General features: G+C 31.0%; 2 protein-coding genes across 5 annotated transcripts; one reads left to right on the top strand and one right to left on the bottom strand.

Annotated features, from left to right (window-relative positions):
• Positions 1-4,945: 4,945 nt before the first annotated feature.
• On the bottom strand, positions 4,946-5,875 carry LOC7453801 (uncharacterized). The gene is made up of 2 exons (XM_002321593.4): positions 5,588-5,875; positions 4,946-5,501 (listed from the first exon to the last, which is right to left on the bottom strand). The coding sequence occupies exons 1-2, from the start codon at positions 5,739-5,741 to the stop codon at positions 5,128-5,130; spliced, it is 528 nt and encodes a 175-aa protein (XP_002321629.1). The 5' UTR covers positions 5,742-5,875; the 3' UTR covers positions 4,946-5,127.
• A 9,135-nt stretch (positions 5,876-15,010) lies between these two features.
• On the top strand, positions 15,011-18,855 carry LOC7457769 (L-type lectin-domain containing receptor kinase S.1). 4 transcript variants are annotated; one of them, XM_052447709.1, is made up of 2 exons: positions 15,011-17,077; positions 18,374-18,855. In XM_052447709.1, the coding sequence occupies exon 1, from the start codon at positions 15,103-15,105 to the stop codon at positions 17,068-17,070; it is 1,968 nt and encodes a 655-aa protein (XP_052303669.1). In that variant the 5' UTR covers positions 15,011-15,102; the 3' UTR covers positions 17,071-17,077; positions 18,374-18,855. The 4 variants fall into 4 exon arrangements, with proteins under 4 accessions (XP_052303669.1, XP_002322198.2, XP_024441772.1 ...); XM_002322162.4 differs by having other exon boundaries at positions 18,367-18,855; XM_024586004.2 differs by having other exon boundaries at positions 18,263-18,855.
• The last annotated feature ends 950 nt before the right edge of the window (positions 18,856-19,805 follow it).

Below are 19,805 nucleotides of genomic sequence, written 5' to 3'. Positions count from 1 at the left end.
AATGGTAGCGATGGTGTCGATCACATCATGCTGGTAGGGAAAATCCAATGGTTTAAAGTTTTGGTTGTATGTTGTCTCATTCTCTTCTTTATTATTGTTTTGTTTTTCTTCTTTCTCTTTATGTTTTTCTTGCATTTGCGGTTGTCATGGATGGATGTGCTGCTACGGATGGTGTGGAGGAGCTCGTGGTGGTTAGAATGGTGGTGGTTGGTCGGCATTTGGTGTTGGCGGGGAAAAGAAATGAGAGAGATAGTTTCTCTTTTCTCTTTGTTCTTCTATGCTTTCTTTCTCTTCTTTTTTTTCTCTAAATTTTTCAACACACTCTTTCTTCTATTTGTCACTTGCTCTCCATTTTATTTTTTTGGTTCATTAATGATGGCTGGGGGGTTTTAAGGTCAAAGAGGAAGTGAAAGTTATAAGGCTAGTTTTTTTTTTTTGGTGGATTGGTTTTCAATAAGTGACTAAGTTTTCTCTCCTCTCTCTCTCTCTTTGTTTTCTCTCTTTTATCTCTATCTTTCTTTTTGTGGCTAGAGTTTTTGGTAAAAGAGATGAGGTTATATTTTTCTTTTCAAGGAAGAGATAAGATTAGGGTTTTTTTGTGTGATGACTCCCCTATTTTTAAACAATATTAACTTTTTTATTTATAGTCTAACTTATGAATATTCTTATCCTAAGTATATCCTAAGAATATTACTATTGTAGATTTTTTTTTATTTTTCATTGTTATTGTTTTGCACATTAATCGCTTATCTATTTTGCTCCATATTTTAATTTCTCATTTTTTTATATTTTGATTTTAAAAAAAAACAACATCAATGTCAACTAAATAAGAAAAATAATTGAGAATAACAAAACATATGCAAATGCATTAAAAATATATTTTTAAATTTTGATTTTTGAAAAAACATCAGCAAGATAAAAATAGTCAAAATAGCAAAGTGGGTGGGCAAATCATTGAAATGCATCAACAACAATTTGTTTGAGTTTTTTGCTTTTTTTTTTCTTGAAAAATATTTTGAAATTGAAGGTTAAATTTTAAATAATGACAACATTGTAGGGTAAATGTCTATTCGATTAAGTAATTAAGTGTTATTAATTATAAACTAAATGAGGAGGGGGTTTTATTTTACCTCTCCTCACATATCATTATTCATTGAAATAGTATTTTGTTTTGCTCTATTTTTTTCTTCTTTGATTTTTTTTCAATCAATTATTTTTTTAATTTCATCCTTTAATATTAGATTTTTTTCTGTTTAGTTATCATACTCTCATGATACAGATCTCACGTTTGACAGATTAACTCGGTTGACTCATTTTTTTTCTTCCAATTTTGTTCTTTAATATTGATTTGATTAAGAATTAAACTTCATGAATTGTTTTGTTTACTTTTCATTAGGTTATCCTGGTCTCATGACCTAAAAATAGTATTTAACGGATTAACCCGAGTTGACTCGGGTTCTTTTTATGTCTTTTATTTAATTGATTTTTTTAAAAAAAATTATTATTCAACATTGAGTCGGTTGGGAATTGAGCTTCATAATATGTTTTGATTTGCTTTTTATGAGAATGTCTTTGTCTCACGATCAAGGTCACGAGTTTTGAAATTTTAACTTTAATTAAATCAGGTTATTTTTTTTCTTTCTAAGAGGTTATATCAGTCTCATGACCCGGGTCACAGGTCATAAGACATTGGACTTGCTTTTTATTGGGTTGTCCTCGTCTCATGACTCGAGTCACAGTTTTAGCGGGTTACCTAATTGACCTATTTTTTCTCTATTTTTTTTAATTGACTTTTTTTTTAATTTTATCAGTTAATATTGTGTTTGATTGAGAATTAAATTTCATGATTTGTTTCAGTTTGTTTTTCATTAAGTTATTCTGGTCTCATGACCCGAGAATAGTGCTTAACAGTTAACTCGAGTTGACTTGGCTTATTTTTTGTCATTTTTTTAATTAAGATTTTACAAATTTTATCGTTCAACATTAAGTCCAACAGGGGCTATTGAGAATCAAGCTTTATAATTTATTTTGATTTTCACTCTATGAGGTTATCTCAGTCTCAAAACCAAAGTCGTGAATTTGACAGGTTGACCCGGGTTAAATCAAGTTGTTTTTTTTTATTTTTTTCTATAAGGTTATCTTGTTTTGATGACCCGGGTCATGGGTTTGGTGGATTGACTCAAGTTGTTTTTTATGTTCTCTTTTTAATTGCTTCAATTTGCTTTTAATTAGGTTATCTCGGTCTTATGATCCGGATTGCAAGTTTGACATGTTAACTCGAATTATTTTTAATTGATTTTTTTCAATTTCATCATTCAATATTTGGTTGATTTGATATCTATTTTGATTCATAATTTATCATAGTCTTATAACCCAGGTCATGAATTTGACATGTTAACCAGGATTATCATAGGTCAATTCAATACATTGTTATTTTAATATTAAAAAAAAAAATTATCTTAAAATTTTGTTTAGTCAAATATTATTTTCACGAGTTATATGAATTATTTTTTGACCAGTAAAACCAACCAAGTTTCATCGAATAAACCCTCATACGATTTTTTTTTGCTAGAAAAAAAACATTAGCAACATTTAATATTTTTGAACGTTCAAGAAAAATTTTACTTGACTCGTAATGTAGCAGAATCAATCATCTAGTATACACCATGAGATAATGGGTATGTAAAAAATAAATATAATTAAATTTATAAAAGTTATTTTATATATTAGAATATTATCTTCAAAAGAAATAATAAACCGGTACCCAAAGTTTTTCTATCAATTGAAAATTCAGAACATCTACCAAAATGATATCGATACTTTTTCATGAAAAAAAAAAAAAAACCGTAACCCAAAACTTAAAATAAATTACTTACAAAGTAGGTAAGGGCGGCCAAATCTGGAAAATATTGCAATCAGGTAAGTGGCTTTTCGAGAGAGCTCATCATGATGCTCGTTGACTGTATTAACTATTTTTTTCTCTTTTTTTTTTATTATAGAAAGAACTTATTAAAATTAGAAATAAATAAATAATTTTTCAATTTCTATAATATTTAACCTGTAGTTTTTAATTTTTTCATTTCTTTATTTCTTTATAATCTTAATAGTTATTTATGTAATAAAAAATTGAGAAAAAATAACTAAGTCATAGGAATCAAAAGACATGTGTCGTTTTTTACAATTTACTTAATGCTTTTAGTGAAATCATTAACAAATGACTCATATTAAGTAAATTAATTCAGCATAGGGATTTGATTTTTTTTTTAATTTGAATGTCTGAGTTAGCTTGATTATACCTCGATTAATTTCACGAGCTTTAAAATTAATAACCATGTAAGCATTTAGTGGCCCTGAAATTTATGAGATTCAGACTGGTAATTTTTAGAAAGCAAATATGGAATCTCATCAGTTGAGCTATACCCATCAGAGTTTATAAAAATTTAATTATTACTTAGATTGATACAAGAACTTGATTAATTAATTGCTTCTAATACATAGATGGTATAAATAGTTAACCCCATAATAAACTAATTTTCAATGAAGTTTATGATTATCATAATAATTAATAAACTTTATTTTTTATTTTCATTTTTCTTCATCTTAAAAAAATGAGAATCTATATATCACAATATTTAGATAGGATCTAGTTTTTAGCCTGCAACTTATTAGGGAAAAAAACCTAATTTAATAATGTTCTTGAAATTAAAAAAAAAAAAAAAGTCCCTCAATTAGATAATTGAAACCCTTTTCCTTTAATTAAATTAGGTAATCATTTGTGCGGGCAGAAAGGTAGCACAGTGAGCTTCCGATTACGCACCACCACAGGCCCACACAACTTTTATCTTGAGCATATATGCTGACATGGCCACATAAGTTGGATGACCCTTGAGGTGCTAAAAGGGAGGCCATATTTTATTTTTATAGAAAACTTAGTTTAGTCTCTAAATTATATATGCATTCTCGATTAAGTGCAAAATCGTAGATTCTAACAATTCCATCCCTGAGTTTTTAAATATTTCTCAATTAGGTACGTTATAATGTTCATTAACTTTCCCGTCAAATTTATCACATTCTTAGAAACCTCGATTTAGTCCCTAGATTATACATCCATCCTCAATTATACCTTAATGTTGTAAATTTTGAGGATTTGGTCATGATATTTTTAAAATATTATCAATAAAGCCCTTTGTTCACGCTCATCAACTTTCCCACATAATGTTCTGCATAAGCATGCGCTCTGTATGGGAAATGTTAGGGGAAATCGACAAAAGGGCCATATTGAGAAGTATAGAAGATGGTGGGTCCTAATTGATGAAATCTATAAGTTTGGGAGCCGATTGAGAACGGGTATTAGTTAGGGACTAAATAGAAGTTTCCCGTTTTTTTGGTTTGAGAGAATCTCTTTACCCCACGTCTCATCACGCCTTCCAGCTGGTTCCTTCACTCGTCATTGGTTTAATATAATAATTATTTTAAAGCAAGGGCAGTCCAAGAGTTTCTTATTTTAATTATTTAGTTTAACCATGACCCAGCCAGCCAGTTGTTCTTTTACCCGGCTCGTACGCGGAAGGAATCACAGAACCGCAGGTGTCAATTTGTGATTTTTCAGCTGCTCCGCAACCAAACATTCTGATTCCCACCATCTTTTCTTGACCTGCAAATCTTCAAACAAACAAGAATAAATTAATTAGAACAGCACGTATTTTTGACCAGTAAATTGAAAGAAGCTTACACCTTCTTCTCTTTTTCCCAAGCACAAAGAATTGGTCCCAAACCAAAACCCACTCAACCTGTACGTGTCAAAAGCTCCACTTAACAAGAAATTGAATTTGTCCTCAATGGCCGACGGACGGGTGGTGCCTAAAATGGCACACAGGCGAAACAACGGAACCCCCTCCCTCTCTTTTAAAGGCCATGGATAAAATATTGTCCGGCGACTAAAGTATTTGGTGGTGGAGGCAAAAAAAAAAGATTTGATTCTCATATTTATATTATTCCAAACACACACAAATTTACTCTCTTTTTTTTCTTGGTCGTCGTCGTCATCATCTATAGTTCTTTTCTGTATAAAAAATAAACTAATTGACTAACTCCAGCGTTTAGGAAATTTAATATAGTCTTCAAGTACTAGTGCCAATAACCGCAACACTGATGATTATGACGTAGGAGTTCTTGTGGACGGCTTGGACTGCAGCGACGGCCTTTGTATCCGATCGGAGGGGAAAAACTGCCAGATCGGTCATGATTCAAAACTGATTTGGTAGGTGAAAACTCGATGCTGGAAGCATTCGAGGTCGGAGGAGAGATTTTCTTGAGCGATTTCGGAGGAAACAATATAGCTCTAATCTTGGAACCCGGACAAGATCTATCGTATTCGGTAATCAAGTTGGTTAATTCCTCGTCCGATTTTACCGAAATCAATGTCTCCAAGTCTCCGTTTGGTAAAGGACACCTTAATTCCACCGAAAATCCACAGAATTCACCTAGCTTCACCATCAACTCTGGACACAAAAAAAAAATCAGCATCGAGCCAAATCAAAATTAACCTAAAAATTAAGTGTTGATTAGTGAAAAAAAAATAACAAACCTGCATAGGATATAGAACGATCGACGGCAAGAACTCTGGTCATTCCACCGACGTAACGGAGAACGCCGTCACTGGAACGAGGAAGCAATTTCCCGCTGTAACTACATAGAAACTTGAGAGTTTCTGCTTTTGCTTTATTGTCAATCATCACCATGTTCTTTGTTTTTTCGGAGTGAAAGTGAAAAAGGAAGCTGGTTGTTCGAAGAGGCTTCTAGGTAGTAAAAGGGGGAGAGAGAGAAAGAGAGAGTTTTTTGCTGCTCTGTCTTTCAAACAAAACCTAGGCGAAATCGGAGGTATAAATAGGAGGGTGTTGAGGCTAGTGTGGGACCTACACGGATGTCATGAGGTATTAGCAACTTCTGCCGGAAGCACTCTAGGAAGGTTGAAGGGTTAAGGAGTCTGTCATACACCATACGTTACCGTTTTGGAAAATCCAAATTATATTCGGATATTCGTAGCGGTTAGAGCGGGTTGGCTTGGCTACGAAAGAATTGGGGGCATGGTGGGCCCTAGTCTAGGTTAGCGTGCTGCTTTCTTGGTCCAAAGAGGCATGGACCTACTATCAAATTAATTTTTTCTTTGCCTAATTACGTTCCTTTTTTGTGGGACACCTTTAATTATGCTCTTGGTTGTTTCGTAAATCATGGGATTTCCTTGCCAACCATTTATTGGTGTTTGCTTTCCAGTACACGCTGTAATAAATATAGTGCAATGTTTATTAATTCGGTAATTAATCTCTTAAGAATGATTTTTTTCTTACAAAATAAATAATAAATGTGCACGATTGCCTTATTATCATACATTAATTGTATGGTAATTAATTAATAAGATTAATTGTCCCAGTAGATTTTTTCATATATAAAAACTTGTACTGGTAAAGGGAATCCCTAAAATATTATCATAAGATTTAATATAATAATAATATAGCATTTAAAATTAGAAACTTAATACGATAAAATAAATTAGATCCATGAAAAATAAAACTTTTCTTTAGGAGAAATTTGTCTATTATCTTTTTAAATTTAATTACTAATAATAAATATTAAAGTTAGGAGTGACTATTTGTGAATTGATGTGTAATTTTAAAATATTTCTTGTTCATATGTCACTTTTTTTTTTAGGGGAATTGAATAATTGATGTATCTTTGCAAGTGTGATAGAAATTATTTTTAAAAGTATTTTTTATATTTTATATTAATAGCATATTAAAATATTTAATAACATATAAAAATTAAAATTTTATAAAAATACGGTCCAATTAAGAGGAGCGGGTAGTAAAACTGATTCTCCAAGCAGCCGTCTTCAAGAAGATATCTAAATTAAGAATTAAGTTTACTTTTACGCGTTTTCTACTCATAAAATAATACTACTATCTGTGCTGCCATAGACAAAGGATTGATTAGTAATTAACTCTCAATTAATGATATTTTATTTTTCTTTCTAAGATATTTATTTAATTTCCACAAAATTACTCTACAGTATATGTAGGCCCCTGCGTTCACAACCCCCGGGAAACAATCAGATATTTTGAAATAATGGATTTGAAATTAAAAATAAAAAAAATTATATCAAAAAAATAAAATTAAAAAATTAAAGCTAAAAAAAATTTCAAAACATAATTCAACTCCAATCTCAAACACTCCTTAAATATGTGTTTGATATTATGATAGTTTTTATGGTTGTGGTAATATTTTTAGCTAAATTAAAAAAAAATTAAAAATATAAATATTTAGTTAAAACTGTTATGAGATGAATTTTAATTTGGAAAAATAAATAAAAAAAAAGCCTCCCTAAATAAAAATAGGTTATTTTAGCTTTTATAAAATTAAGATTTGAAATGTGATTATATAGAAGACCCGGTGCAAAATGCAAAAGTTAACAATGATAACTAAATCTAGAAATTTATAGTATTTGTTTCTATGATAATGGTTTTTGAAAATATATCAAATTAATATTTTTTTATTATTGATATTAGTATATAAAAAAATTTAAAAATATAAAAAAATATTAATTTAAAAAAAAATCAGTTTTTTTTTAAATCACAGTGACACCCCAGAACAAACAATGCCTTATTGGATTCCTTCCATAATAATTTGCTTCCAAAAGAAGTCTCACCAGAAAAAGTTTCTTCCTTCTGTTTTTGTTTTTTCTGCCTTTAAAAGAAAGTATGAGTGTGTGTCCAATCTCTCTACAGTCAAATGATAAGCCCAGATGAAATAATTTGCATTCCTTCCATAATACTTCATGTCAGCATATGCTACACAGTATATGACTAGCATATTTATAAAAATAAAATAGTTTTTAACCATGAAATGAATTGAATTTCATTTCATGATATTTTTATCTAATATTAATATGGAAAAACTTTTAATCCATTTTGATTAATTTAGGTTGATCTGCGAAACTCGCGGGAATAAACTTGAAAAAAAAAGCTCAATCCCAAATTAATTTAATAGTGTAGGACTAAATCGCTAAAAAAAACATTTAATTAAAAAAAGCTAAGTGAACTCGATTCAACCAAGTAAACTCGCAATGAAAGTCATGCACATCATCGGATTCAATAAATTTATTATTTCAAAGATTATTTTTCATTTAAATTCATGAAAATAAATAATAGCCTCCATGTTTTGGATTAACCTATTAAACTAGTAACCGACTAATGGATTGAATTGGGTTCAATGCTTTGTTTTATCAATTTAAAAAAAAAACCAAATATAACAAAGCAAAAATAAATAATAAAAACAAAAGGAGCCCGACCTCATAGGCCTGCACATTAAAAATAACCTAGACACGTAGGCCTTCCAGCCTAGTCTGCGTGAGTGGACCTATTTTTATTTTTTTTATTTATTAAATGGGTAAATGATCTGTCGTCTACTTTTTGTAGAATTCGCGACCAAGAGTTGTCAAAAAATCAGGAGTTATTTTTGCTATAAAAAAAACCTATAAAACACCCTAAACACCTTAATAAACATATCAATGGTCTTAAAAACCCAAAAAACAGCTTAAAAATGAAATAAACCCAAACTCAAAATTATTTTCGATGTCAGATCTGTCTCGTCGAGCCAAAAAAAAGAAAAAAACACTTAGGTGAAACTGCTCTCATGAAATGGAATCCATTGACACCGATGTAGTCTTTTTTGTATCTGAAATAATTATCAATGGTGATTTTTTTTTCTCTATTCTGGAATCTAGTAAGTTTCTTTCTTATCTATTAAAAAAAATTGAAAAATAAGAGAAATGAAATTTGATACTAAAATAAATTTTTTGACTTCTAAAAGGACTGATCATCTAATAATAATAATAATAATAAAAAGAACTAAAATGAACTTTGTAAATGAAATTCGAAGCTGTTGTCTATTTTACCCGTCCTTTTCACTTAAATCATTTATCTTTTAATCCAACAATTTCTTCAAAAGAAAAAGGGAAAAGCAATTGGATGTTAATTTTGGTTCTATCGTGTAAAATATATTTTTTTTAAATGACTATTCCAATTTATAATAATTTGTAAGATAGTGCACAATGCAAATACTATAGTAAAAAAGCCTCACAACTTAGTTTTTTTTTTTGATGTAATATTTTAGGCTGTGGACATTCACGTAATGTTGATTTAGAAAGATATAAACATTCCACGAAGACTTGCTATGTCCAGTTAGAAGTGTTAAAAGGTTGAGGAAATTCGTCAATCTAACTGCACTGTTAATTTAAATAAGTAACTTCTTCTATTGAAATCATTATTAATTAATTTTTCTCAATTATCATTATTACAGAGAAATTACTTAAACTATATATAAAAAAATAAGATAATTTTTTATAGTGTGATAAGTACACTTATTTGACAGATATTAAAAATTTATTTATTGTAATGTAAATGGTATTTATTTTTTTATTTAAGGTAAGAATTTACTTTTCAAGTCATAATTGTACTATAATATTCACAATAATAATTAGCACAATTCCAGTATTTGACTATATTATAGAAAATGAGATGAAAAATAATTTATTAATATTTTTTTCAAGTTTATTAAAATAATCAGAAAAAAATCTTACAAATTAAAAAGTTGAATGCGAATGAAATTAAAAAAAAAACTAATTTCATAAATGATCTACAATAAAATAAATAACAATTAAAATAATAAAGATAAAATCTAACAAATAAAAAAGTTGAAAGATGATGGAATAAAATAATAATAATTAAAATATCATAAATTATTTTAAATAAAATAAATAACAATAAAAAAATAAGGATCAAATCTAATAGATAAAAAAAATTTCAATTAAAAAAATGATAAGAGAAAAGTAAATAATAATAAAAAAGATCAAAGTTGATATAAAAATCAAATTAAATCAAATTTCAAGGAGTGAAATTAAAAAAAAGATTCAAAATAAAATATATAGCAATCAAAATTTGAAGGACAAAATTTGATATAATTAGCAAATAACATGACATTTCTAAATTTTTCACAACTTCAGGAAAGTGTTTTATGCCCAAAATAAGAAAAAAAAACACTTTTTTAAAATTAAGTTAAATTTTTTTTTACTGAAAAATATTTTTTAATAATTAATTTTTTTAATAACAAACAAATACAAAAAAATTTAAAAAATATTTTTTAAAAAATATTTTTCATTCAACAAACGGGTTTAATGTTTAAATTAAAAGCACGCAGGTGATGCACAATGCTCTTCTAACTCTTTATATTTTTTATGTAAATAAATATTTTTGAATTTATACATGAATTAACATTAAAAATTATTAGATATATTTTTAAAATTATATTAAAAAATGTCTTTAAATAATAATTCTAACATTTGAATAAAAAAAGAAGAAGGAATGGACATGTACTTTTTTTAACAACGCTATGGGAGGAGGGGATATGCAGTGGTGGACACGTAGAGGGATGTGTGTCATTTGCTGGTGGAACAGTTAAGATTCTAATGCAGTTAGGCTTGGACACGTGGAGCTAACATCATCTCCGTTGGCATTCATGGGGGGCCGTAATTGTTTTAATATTTGCCCACTACTATCCTCGATACTGACGGCGATTCCATTAATATTATATTTATTGTGCATGGAGTTAAAAGCGGGTTTAGTGTGGGTGTAGTTATTTTTTAAAATATTTTTTATTTAAAAATAATTGTTTTTTAAAAATATGTTACATAAAAAATATTAAAATAATATTTTTTTATTTTAAAAAAATTATTTTTGATATCAGCATATTAAAATATCTAGAAACATCAAAAAAATATTAATTTGAAGTAAATAAAAAAATAAAATAATTTTAAATTTTTTCAAAAACGCTTTTGAAACAAAAATAAACAGGGTCTTAGATATTCTACTAATATCATCATCGTTTTTTCAATGTTTTTTTTAAATATATTAAAATATTTTTTTATTTTTTATTTTTAAAATTTTATTTTTAATACCAACGTATCAAAATGATCCAAAATTATAAAAAATAAAGGTTAAGTTTTTTCAAAAATAGTTTTTTAACTAAAAAATAAACTATGTGTGAGATTCTTATCTCATGCATTCTGATAGAAGGAAGAAGATAGGTAGTGAGATGCTGACACATTTAGATGAAAAGAAAATAATATTAATATCCTAAGATCCATATCCAAAACTATAGTTTAAAAAAAAACCCATAACCATGGTTAGAAAGAGAGAGATTAGATTTGGGTTCTTTAGTTTGGATATGATGTTTTTGTTTTTTAAGTTTTGAAAAATCTTAAAACTAGAATATTCATTATTACATGATGACTTGTGATTTGACGTGGTTGATTTTTAATTTTATTTTAATTTATTTTAAATATTTTTATTTTAAATATTTTTTATTTATTTATACTTAGAGAGAAATCAATTTATGAAATCATGAGTTCTAATTAGATTGAGAAACCTATTTAAAATTTGTTTTGTTATCGATCATAGCTTCTTCTACTAATAATCCAAATTAAGCTATTTTGGTGTAAAAAAAAAACTAAGAGAAAATATATTATTTTTATGTTTATGACTTTTTCAAAATAAGGCTTTGAAGTAGCCTCTGATGACATTCTCAAAATTCTAATTTATTTTACTGAAATATTTATTAATTTTTATTGAATATACATCATTATATCCTATGCTTTTGAATGATTAATCACCATGAGCCCAGGCCTAAATACAGACACTGAAATTTTCATTACCTAGTTTCATGGAGCTGTGGCAGTGAATATATATATATTATTTTATTTTATGCGGTAGGACACGCCCTAAGCCCAAGCCTAAAAGGAAGAAAGGATGGTCAGCTGGCTTGGAATTGCCATCGGGCTTCCGTTTCTGTTCAGCTGGCTGATCCATGTTCTAGTCTGTCAATAACTGGCCAACCTCCGAGACCATGAACTCGACCAGTCCCGGTGCCCTTGCTCTCTCTCTACCTTCGAATATTCAACACAGCAAATTCTTCCAGAAATAATTACTTGCTCAGGAACAGTTATACCCTAGCAATGGAAGATTCTAGGCACCACAAAGGGAAAGGAAATAATAAGAATAATAATAATAATAATTAAAGGATTGACATGGCTTAATGGGAATACAGAAAATGAACCCAAGGAGCTAGGGCTAATTTAACCCCACCACCACTGACCAGACCAAAAGTCGACTTTAGTGGCCATGGAGTGCCAATTTTGTGCTCGGTGTCGTTCGGTATTATGGTTGCGGATGAGGTTCATCCACAATCATAAATATTGTTGTTTGGTATTACAATAAAAATAATTTTTTACTGGTAGGACCCATCATTAATTGTGGTTGTGCCACATGTTTACAAGAAGCAGCTCTTGTGCGGAGAAAACCCATGAACAGTGTAGACATTCTCCACTGTTCCTGCTGGACCGGGTCCGATTCAAAGCTAAAAATGCATTGAACCGGGTCTGACCCAGCAGAATAAAAAAAAATATTTTTATTTTTAATTGTGTTTTATTCGAAAAACTAGTGTTAAACATTATTTAATAACACTACATAAATTAGACGGAGATTGCTTGATGACGTAACATTTGCAGAATTTGATCGCAATCCCAATTTTGTTCCTGATTATATTTTACCTGATGTTGCTGCGCTCTTAAGAAATTTGTAAAAACTGTAGTTCTTGTTGGATGTATTTCTTACGTGATGAAATTGTAGATAGTTTAATAGAACAATAAAAAATATTTTATATAAAGTATTATTTATTTCATGATATAATAGCAATAGTTAAATCTATAATATTTAAATTAAAAACCATCAATATTAATATATATTTTTTAAAATTATTTTATAACCTCAATTTCAAAAGCATTCTTAACCAAACACATTAAACTATTTTTTGTTTAACCTCAATTTCAATCACAGTTTTAATCAAATATATATTTTTCCAAACCAACTTTAATTAAAAATAATTTTTATAAAATATTTTTTTTTAAATCACAATCACAACTACTACGTAACAAGCATACATGTACTACGTAACAAGCATACATGTAAGAGAGTCACGAAAATTGTAGCTGTCACCGAGCTCAAATCACGAGAATTCACTGGCCACGGCTCACCCGTTCTATTTTCCAGTCTTCACTCTAAGGTAAGAAGCCTCGACAGCAAGACCCATCATCTATAGCAATTGGCAATTTGCTTGCCCTATGCGATAAAAGATGGAATTTGGCACTTTTATCTTTTTGCTATGTAGATAATATAAATTATATTCTTGAATTTCATCTAAAAATTTAAATTTTTAAATTGAATTTGTTCTTTAAAATTATATTAGAGTTTTGATGATCAAGTGGTCACAAGTTCGAATCTCTTTATTTCTGTTTATTTGATAAAAATTAAGCATAAGATAGTATGAGTTTGTACAAGTTTTAAACCCAAAAAGCTTTCATTTAAGAGATGTATTAAAAAATAATTTAAATTATATATTGAAACCTCACTTAAAAAGTTAAATTTTTTATTAAATTGATATTTGATTTTGATATTGGAGCATGTTTCTCAAGTTGAAAATATGTAATTCCCAAATATTAAAGCAACGCCATGAACAGTTCCTTAAACATGAATTGTAAAAGCTCTGAAGTCTAAAGCACAATCCCAGGCGAGAACAAAATAAACGTCAATCCAGGCACATCGCTGATTGATCAACAAGGCAGCATGTTAGTCAGCCATTCTGGCTTCTATCCTTTCAACTTGACCACATGCCCTTTCAAGTTTCTACGCCTGCATGCATCAGTCAAGCATTTTGGCTTCTATTCTCGAAGCCATCAATCAGCGTATAGTGAACGATAGGTTGCTTTCACTTGCAAATTGATCGACAACGTAACATGCTAAACTTTCTTTTCTGTTCGTCATAAAATGAAAAGAAAAGAAAAAACAAACCGATGCATGCACGTCCAATTGTCTCAGGTTATATTAGAATATATTGCGTATATTAAATAATCAAGACAATGCACACAGAATTTGACTTTAAGTAAAATAACCATAGTTTTGAGTTTTGAAACCCGCCTGACGGGTCGATCCAGAACTGGAACCGGGTTAGGTTGAAAAAAAATAAAATAAAAAAAATTCGGTATAATCCGGTTGACCTGATAACTCAGTAATACATAGTAAAAAACTAGGTTACAACCCGTTGGACTTTTTTTATACTAAAACGGCGTTGTTTTAATTTAAAAAAAAATTGACCCGAGCGACCCGTTTAAAACCCGGAACCCGAGTCTTGAACCGGACCGGATCTGAAAACTATGAAAATAACAGTATATATAATAATCCAAAACTGAACTACTGTATTTTTTTTAAAATCTCATTATATATATATATATATATATATATATATATATATATATATATATTACTTTCATTTACTTTCATTTGTTATTGATATGTTTATAAAAGTAAAGAGTTTTAATTGTAGAGAATAACTCCTCTTTACTTTTATAAACATATCAATAACAAATGAAAGTAAATGAAAGTAATATATATATATATATATATATATATATATATATATATATATATATTATGTTAGTAATATAAATAATATTAATATGAATACAGGTGACCATCACTTAATAATAACGTAATAAAGTCATTAATAATGCAAAAAAGCATCATCAAATGATGAACAATGAAAGACAGAACACACCTACCTATCTATCTGATCTGATGTAATGAAACAATAGTCAGTCAAATGACCAGTAACGGTAAAAAAATTAATCCGACCTAAAATTTTAAATTCTTACGTAAGAAGTTAGGTTACAAATAATTTATAATTTATAATTTATATTATATTTTTAATATATTTTTTTGAATAAAAATTCTTGAACTTGAAATATTATTTTATATTTAATTTTTATTAAATAAATAAAAATAATAAAATTTAAACTTATAATCATTAATCACTGATTAAAACTCTAATACGATATCAGTAAAACTAATTCAAAATTTATATTATTCTTACTTGCAATTTTAATCATCCACAACCATACACCTCCTCAAATCTCTCCTCCGGCTGCCGGAATCCTTAGGGATGCCGTCGCGACCACCTCTCCTCCTCTTCCTCTTCTTGATTTCTCCCAGTTTCGCCCTTGACTTCCTCTTTGATTCCTTCAATGCCACAAACCCTGGAGTCATTCTCATCCCAGATGCCATAGTCGACACCTCGGTGATCAGACTCCTCAATGACACCAACCAGTACTCCCTAGGACGTGCTTTTTATCCAACAAGAATGAAGATGAAACAAACCCAGAACTCGACTACTACTCTCTCTTCCTTTTCAACTTCTTTTGTCTTTTCTATATTGCCTAACATTGCTTCAAGTCCTGGCTTTGGTCTTGCTTTTGTTCTCTCTAACTGGACTAACCCTCCTGGTGCTCTTGCTAGCCAATACTTTGGTGTTTTTTCTAATCCGACTGTACCCTCTGTAGCTCCACTTTTAGTTGTTGAATTTGATACTGGGCAGAACCCAGAATTTAATGATCCTAATAGGAATCATATTGGTATTGATTTGAACAATATCGAGTCTGCTAAAACCGCGCCTGGTGGGTACAATTCTTCTGCCGGTTTTGTGCCTGTCAGTATGGGAAATGGTCAGAATGTCCGAGCGTGGATTGAATTTGATGGGGCCAATTTTGAGATCAATGTTACAGTTGCCCCTGTTGGAGTTTCTCGTCCATCTGTGCCGATTCTTAGCTATAAAAATCCCTTGATTGCGAATTATACATCTGAGGAGATGTATGTGGGCTTTTCTGCTTCAAAGACTACTTGGGTTGAAGCACAAAGGATTTTAGCTTGGAGTTTTAGTGATACAGGTGTTGCTAGAGATATCAATGTTACGAATTTGCCCGTTTTTAGCCTACCATCTTCGTCGAATTCGTTGTCAGCTGGTGCTATTTCTGGCATAACGATTGGTTGTGCTGTTTTTGTTATGATTTGTGTGTTTGTGGTTTATTGTTTGTGGTATAAGAATAAGTCGAAAGATTTAGAAGAAGATGAGATCGAAGATTGGGAGCTCGAATATTGGCCTCATAGATTCTCCTATGAAGAATTAAGTCAAGCCACTAATGGATTCTCCAAAGATCAGCTTTTGGGTTCAGGTGGATTTGGGAAAGTGTACAGAGGAATCCTCTCAAACAATTCTGAAATTGCAGTCAAATGCGTGAATCATGACTCTAAACAAGGTCTAAGAGAGTTCATGGCTGAGATATCGAGTATGGGCAGGCTGCAACATAAGAACTTAGTCCAAATGCGAGGCTGGTGTAGAAAATCCAATGAGCTTATGCTGGTTTATGATTACATGCCCAATGGCAGCCTCGATCGTTACATATTCCACAAGCCTAAGAAGCTATTGAACTGGCAACAACGGCGCCAAGTCCTTGCTGATGTAGCTGAAGGATTAAACTATCTCCATCATGGCTGGGACCAAGTAGTTGTGCACAGGGATATTAAATCAAGCAATATTTTGTTAGATTCAGATATGCGAGGCAGGCTTGGAGATTTTGGCCTTGCGAAGCTTTATAGTCACAATGAAGTACCTAACACAACTCGAGTGGTTGGCACATTGGGATACTTGGCTCCTGAGTTGGTAACAATGGCTGTAGCAACATCCGCGAGTGATATCTATAGTTTTGGAGTTGTGATATTGGAGGTGGCTTGCGGTAGAAGGCCGATAGAAATGGGGTCAACTGAGGAGGAGGATTCAGTGCTGATTGATTTGGTGAGAGATCTGCATGCTAAAGGGAAGGCGGTGGAGGCAGCGGATGAAAGAATGAAGGGGGAGTTTGTGGTGGAGGAAATGGAGATGGTGTTGAAGCTTGGATTAGTTTGTTGCCATCCTGATCCCCAGAGGAGGCCTAGTATGAGGGAGGTGGTGGCAGTTTTGGTTGGGGAGGATGTGGCTGCCGCACCTGCTGAGTTGTTGAATGTTTTGGCCAGTGGCGAAGGGGGCGGTGATGATAGTACACATGGTGGTGAAAGAGGTGGCTCTAACACTACATGACCCGCAGGTGTGAATATAGTTCTTCTTCTGTTAATATTTTTTTGTTGAATTTGTGGTGGTAGATATTATAGTTTCAATTCCTTTTACATTTGTAATTCAATAAAGACTAGTAAAACATTCATCCAAGAACAAGCATGAGTTAGTTCTCACGTAAGTAAACATTTGGAGGAGGTTTCCTTAGTTTTTACTTTATGCAAACAAGTAGCCCGAAACCTTTCCTCTGACTGATTGCTTTTTTCATCTTCATCTAATCAAACACAAGAATAGGACCATTCCGAAGGAACAAAGATGTAGAAATATAAGAATGAACTCTCTTTCCCTTTCAGATTGAGAGGTATTTACTGATGATGTTGTCTTGTCCTTTGGATCAAGTGAGAAAAGTCTCTGCTTAAGAGAATATCTTTGATCAACGAAGTTTAGCTTTCCTATCAGAAAGTTGACTGTACATAATAAAATGAGGCAAGTTGGCTCCCATTTTCTTTTCAGCTATATTAAATTAAATATGCATTTTGTAAGTCAGCGTTTGCAGAGCTGTGGTACCCTTTGTTCGAATCTTCAATAATCAGTACCAGGCGTAATTCAGACTGGACCAAGTCCAGCTCATGGCTAAGATAATTAACAATTGGTTGATGAGCTTATTTTGCGTGATTCTTCTTCAGCATGATCTGTTATCAGGAATCTATTCCAAGAACAAAATACTGTTAGATTAGACTTGTGAAACAATCATCAAATCCATGCCATAAAGTGGTGTTTTCTTCTTTCCTTTTTCAATGTTCATGCTCTTTTTCTCTCTTAAATAAGCTAATTAAACATGTCCTATGATGTAAGAAAGAGATATCTGTTTCTTTCCTGCGTGCTTTTATTCCATCAGCTTCTGTCAAACATGTATTCAGTTCATATTCTTGGCATAATAAGGTATATGACATGCTGTTTCTGAAAGGTCCATCAGAGAATCAAATTCTTAATTCATATAAATGGAACAGTCACATTAGAGGATCAAACAGTTATGCACGATTATTCACTCGGATTTCTTCTACTCTCTTAAAATTCTGCCTTCTGTTTCCTTTTGCCTTTCCTAAATTGGTTAGCACTCGTTTTAACTTTCGAAGACTTGATCGATCCATCCTGCGAGTGTCAATATTTACTAACATTCAAAACTCTTTTTCACGTCCTTGAGATGTCTTCCGCCCAGACTTAAAGATTTCAGAGACAAAGCAATAAGAACCGGATTTAGGCTTGCGTTTATCAACGAATCAAGTTCCTGTTCTTCTCAAACTATACTAACTAATTTCTCAGGCTCCAGCCCAGTTATAACTCTTCTAGTTGTTGGCCGTTTGGTGCCATGGGGGAGCGACGCAAACGACTATCATGAGGAAAAGGACTTCATGTGATTCTTTTTTGTGGTTGCAAGCAGCCAAGTAGTATGATGAAAACGGGCAAAGAAGCAAACCCAGTCATAGTGCCCATAATACATGTCGCTTGAATTACTATGGATAGACCATAAGGAGACCAGGCATCAAGGAATTCAATGTTCCAACTGTCCTCGATCCTTGCTGCAAGATTAAGAGTGATGATTGAACAATAAGTGCGGGAGTTAAAGATTCAAGGCCACACCAGCCACCATAAGCTTCTCTCGCTTCTGTCAAACATTTGTGTACGAAGTTTTCTGTCAGCCTTTAATATGAGATTGAACAACTTGTCACTCATGAATTTGTGTTGAAGTTCCGTTGGTTTAAATTATTAAGTGAAGCTAAATTGGTGAAGACCTCAATTCTTGTCAAGAAATGATTTTCCTTTTTGTCTCTCTATTGTTTTTCCTGAGGATCGATGACCTGGGGGTGTTGTTACAGTGTTTGAAATCGTATTTTTAAAGAACTTGAATTTATTTATTTAAAATTATTTTTTATATATATTTTTAGATTGTTTTGATGTGTAAATGATAAAAATAATTTTTTTAAAATAAAAAATATTATTTTAATACATTTTCAAACGAAAAACACTTTAAATTATAACCGACCGTTATTATATTTACAAACCCCTTCTAAGAGGGTGCTTGACAGTGTGGTAGCGGTTGCTTTTCAAATAACTTTTTGTGCCGAAATGCATGCCAATGATGTTTTTTTATTTTTTAAAAATTATTTTTTACATCAGCATATCAAAACGATCCAAAACGTAAAAATCATATTAAATTTTAGTAAAAAAAAAAATTAAATTTTTTGAGAACGCGGTTTGCACCGCGTTCCCAAACATGTTCTAAGTAAATGATTAAGTCCCATGACTGCAAGTTAATTGTTATCAAGTCTGGAATTTGGGTTGCTCATGTTACTGTGGAGATGCCACAATTATAGTGGCAAATTGACCTTGAAATGCCTTATTTGCCTGCTGGACTTGATTCTCCCTTCGAATTAGGGTTTAGGTGCTTTTTGGAGAGAAAGCATAATGACATCCACATAATTTTAAGCCATAATGACTAGCACTAATGCCCTGTTTGAGATATACATAAAGTCACGTGCAAAGGCTCATCATAGAGGCAGAAGAAAATTACACTAATATCCTCTCTCATGACAAAGTGGACGCCACTGCTATACTGTTAACTACGAAACTCCCTCAAAGTTGGGGATAAATTGGGCATGTAAAATGAAAATAAATGGTGAAATGATATATAAATTCAACATATTTCATAACAGCTATATTTATTTAAATTTAGAATTTAGCTTGAACTATCTCATTAACCT

This window comes from Populus trichocarpa, chromosome 15 (genome assembly GCF_000002775.5).
Source record: "Populus trichocarpa isolate Nisqually-1 chromosome 15, P.trichocarpa_v4.1, whole genome shotgun sequence".
Classification (NCBI taxonomy): Eukaryota; Viridiplantae; Streptophyta; class Magnoliopsida; order Malpighiales; family Salicaceae; genus Populus; species Populus trichocarpa.
The sequence above is the reverse complement of the archived record's forward strand: the minus strand, read 5'-3'. Positions and strand labels throughout refer to the sequence as shown.

What these genes read in the sequence shown, in the direction of transcription:
- LOC7457769 (XM_052447709.1), top strand. Translation starts at nt 15,103, where the DNA reads ATGCCGTCGCGACCACCTCTCCTCCTCTTCCTCTTCTTGATTTCTCCC.
- LOC7453801 (XM_002321593.4), bottom strand. Translation starts at nt 5,741, where the DNA reads ATGGTGATGATTGACAATAAAGCAAAAGCAGAAACTCTCAAGTTTCTA. An exon ending in TCGTTCTATATCCTATGCAG is followed by an intron (nt 5,502 to 5,587) that starts GTTTGTTATTTT and finishes TTTTGTGTCCAG; the next exon opens with AGTTGATGGTGAAGCTAGGT.